At 34.8% G+C, this 3,605-nt stretch overlaps 1 protein-coding gene across 1 annotated transcript in view; it reads right to left on the reverse strand.

Annotated features, from left to right (window-relative positions):
- Positions 1–3,367, reverse strand: part of LOC144960189 (uncharacterized) — a 26,102-nt gene extending 22,735 nt beyond the window's left edge. Inside the window, exon 1 of the mRNA XM_078893225.1 lies at positions 3,089–3,367. Within this exon, the coding sequence (XP_078749351.1) occupies positions 3,089–3,185 (97 nt within the window). The 5' untranslated portion in view covers positions 3,186–3,367. The remainder of the gene's footprint in view (positions 1–3,088) is intronic.
- Between the last annotated feature and the right edge of the window lie 238 nt (positions 3,368–3,605).

Below are 3,605 nucleotides of genomic sequence, written 5' to 3' on the forward strand. Positions count from 1 at the left end.
TGCAAATCTTCACTCATATTTTGACATTAACGAATCCAGGAACATTATTAGTTTCTGGGATTGACTGAACTCTGGTCAAATTTCTGAACAAGCAAAGATTCAGCTAATTCATTCTCTCTCTTATCCCATCACTTTATGACAAACATGCTATTCTAGGGACGAACTTAAAATTCTATTTAGCGGGAAACATTGTGTTGACAAGGGTATTAAATAAATATATCAATCTTATTGCTGTGGACCAAATTGTGTAATGATTAATTAATGCCAGAAAGAACTACCATGTGTAATGATTAATTAATGCCATAAAGAACTAGTATGTGTAATGATTAATTAATGCATAAAGAACTACATATGTAATGATTAATAATGCATAAGAACTACCATTTTATGATTAAATAATGCCATAAGAGACTACTTGTGTAATGATTAATTAATGCCAGAAAGAACTACCATGTGTAATGAATAATTAATGCCAGAAAGAACTACCATGTGTAATGAATAATAATTATTATAGTGTTTTCTCCTGGGACGTAAGAATACACAACCTATAAAATAACAGAAAACTGTAACTCATGTTATTATAACAAAAATATTTCATTCACTCTCTTTACCTATATATGTATATATCATTGTATATTTCTGTATGCCTTCCCAATGAATGAATTACATTACATGAATTACATTTACAAATGTACCACCGCAAATACGCTGAATTGATTCTTATTCTCTCATTGTTTAATAATCTTTCCTCATCTCACAAAATTTAGATCAGTGGTGATGCCAAGTGTTGATTAATTGGAAATCCTCAAGACATCACTGTTCATAAGGAATATAAACATGTTGTGACTAGTCAAAGATTTGCACAGATCGGGTTACCCAGCAAAAGCCATTTGGTTACATGTTAAACCAGAGCCGAATTTATCAAGACCCACTGGAACAACTAGAGAATGAATAAAAGGCTCCTCCATAAAATAATCAGACAGAAGCAGCCTCCACGCCGCCACCAGTCACATCTAAACAGATAAGAAACCAATTATAATAATCTGAGAAACGGACCATTAATCACTGATAACCTAACTTTAATTAATTAAACTATATATATTTTTTTTTGGCTAATTATGTTTTAACGTGTTGTTGTGTGAGGAAATTCTTTTGATTTAAATGAAAGCATTTTTGATTTATCGGTGATTAATACTTAACTTTTGAACCTATCTATTTCTATATAACGTGCCAATAATGAACCACTACTTCTACCACCTATTTCTTTAAACCAAAAAGATTCTTACTATCTATCGAGTTGTCGGGAACTTTAACACGACTATCATGGCAAAAAGTGGCACTAGACAACTTATGTCTTTGGAGAAGCTATCTGACTCCTATTTGTTTATTCCTATTTGCTACTTCTCCTACATATTCGAACAAGAAATTTAGAAGAAAAAAAAACAGGCATTAGCCGCAGTGTAAAGCCGCAAATTGAGCTAGGGCTGGCAGTTGATCAAACTCTGTACCTTTTGGGTAAAAAGCAAAGACCGTACCGCTTCCCCATTTACTCATGCACTCACACACTCTCTCCGTTATTTTACTCCCGTTAGAAAATATAATCTATTTTCTTAGATTAAAATATGGAAATTAAAAAAAAAATGAAGCTATGACAAACTGAAGTCAAACATTTTCATTTTCTATCATCCCACACATGAGCTTCAATAGATTGTCAGTCAGGGCCCATCCAAATTTTTAACGTTAAACGGATAACTAAGTGATTGTATTTACTGCTTAAATCAGTCCCATGAGTGTTTTTTGTTGTTGTTGTTTTTAACGGTTTTACGGCTCCTGCGACACATTTATGTGCTTTCAGCGCCAGTAAAAAGCAAGAAATTGGGAAAGTTAATATTATCTATACTACAATTAAAAGGGCATGAGAAAAAGAAAGACAATGGGGAATTTTTTTCAAATAGGAAACAATATAGATTCCAAGAACACACTATTAATGAGCATGGTTTGATATCACCTAAAAGTTTCATCAAACCCCGGGCACAGGATCCCATTAAGAGGAATATGCACACCCGTATATTTATAGAATATATCCAAAACAGAAAACATAATAAAAAACACCGAACAGACAGATGAATTACAAGGGAAAAAGTCATCTCCCAAAACTCATACTATACATCCGACTGTTTCCATTCTACTAAGGACTCCAGCAAGGGCCAGCACAAAACCAAAGCAATCCCATCCTGAGACAAAGACAGAAAGCAACTTGGAAAACAGATTTAAGAGGATAGAAGAAACAGTAAGTGACCTCCTGCCCATCTTGGGAGGTCAAAGGACCCCACCAAGAGTTCATTGGTTGGTGGGAAAATAATAATTACAAGGGCAGAAATACACAGAACTGTCATCTGAGCGTCGTGGCTTGTGCGCGTGAAATGAAATGGTGCGATTTATGATTTTCGTTTATTCGTAGAAACCACGAAGCCTTGAGAGATGTTATCTTCATAATTGAGCTCAATATCCACTGAAGGTGCTCAAAGCGGTTAACAAGTGGTCCCTAGCCAAAAACAAAACCCAACATGTAAGACAAAATCTGTTTGACGGTGTTACATTTTTTTCGGATAGAGACAACGCTGTTGATGGTTAGGTACCAATGTTAAGCTCAAAAACGTCAAAAAATGTGAATAAAAATCCTTTTTCCAAGGATTCAACTCTGCACCGCTCAGAGCGGGACTCAAACCCTGGGTCTTCTCATCCCAAAACGAGTGTCATACCACATAGCGGGACAACATTAATGTGACATATTCAGTGATTATCAAAGTGCACATTTTGCGAACGCTTGATTGAAATGTAATAATTGAACATTATCCGTTTGTGAGGAGTATTAACATTATAAGAATGTTCCAATATTAACCCGTTAAATGCCGTACTCCGTTTGAGAGTTTTTGCCAAGGTGAGAGGCTTTTAAATCGATCGATAATTGAAAGACGAGTTTTCTGGCCAAATCTTTATAAATATGTGGAATTTCCAGAGTGCGACATTTAACTGGGGTTATCGGACTTGTAGAAAAGTACACATCGTTAAATATAAATATACTCACAGAATTCATTTTGACAATAAGCACCGAGAATCACAAATGTGTAAAATAGTCGAATTATACCAAGCAACATTCTTGGTATTAGGATGTTTAAAAACATATAATGAATGGGATTTTATTCGACACTGTGTCTCTAAGATAATGTTGGCTTAGTTTTTATCCATGAAAATGGTGAATCTTTGTGTGTTAGTGGGTGTTTATTAGTGGGTTTATGTTTGTGTGTATTGTTTTCACAGACCGAGTTTGTTTATTATCTCCAGTGACGAGATAAACTTTTAAAGTAAAAACACTTTCGCGTATCTAGTTATATATTTTTTTTTCTACTGATAACGTACAGGATGTGTTGATTCATCTAATAGGGAACAATCGCGTCGTATCAAATACTGGTTCCAATCTCACTGGAAGTGTAAAAGCAGTTTTTCCGAGGACCAGATACAGACCTTGTGTAATTGAGCTTGTGACTTCAACGTGATCTCTATAGCGACATCTCATTATCTATTTGGCAAATCCGAATTTTTGT

The sequence above is a fragment of the Berghia stephanieae genome, chromosome 14 (genome assembly GCF_034508935.2).
Source record: "Berghia stephanieae isolate SIO BIC M18660-M18661 chromosome 14, UCSD_Bste_1.3, whole genome shotgun sequence".
In the NCBI taxonomy this organism is placed as follows: Eukaryota; Metazoa; Mollusca; class Gastropoda; order Nudibranchia; family Aeolidiidae; genus Berghia; species Berghia stephanieae.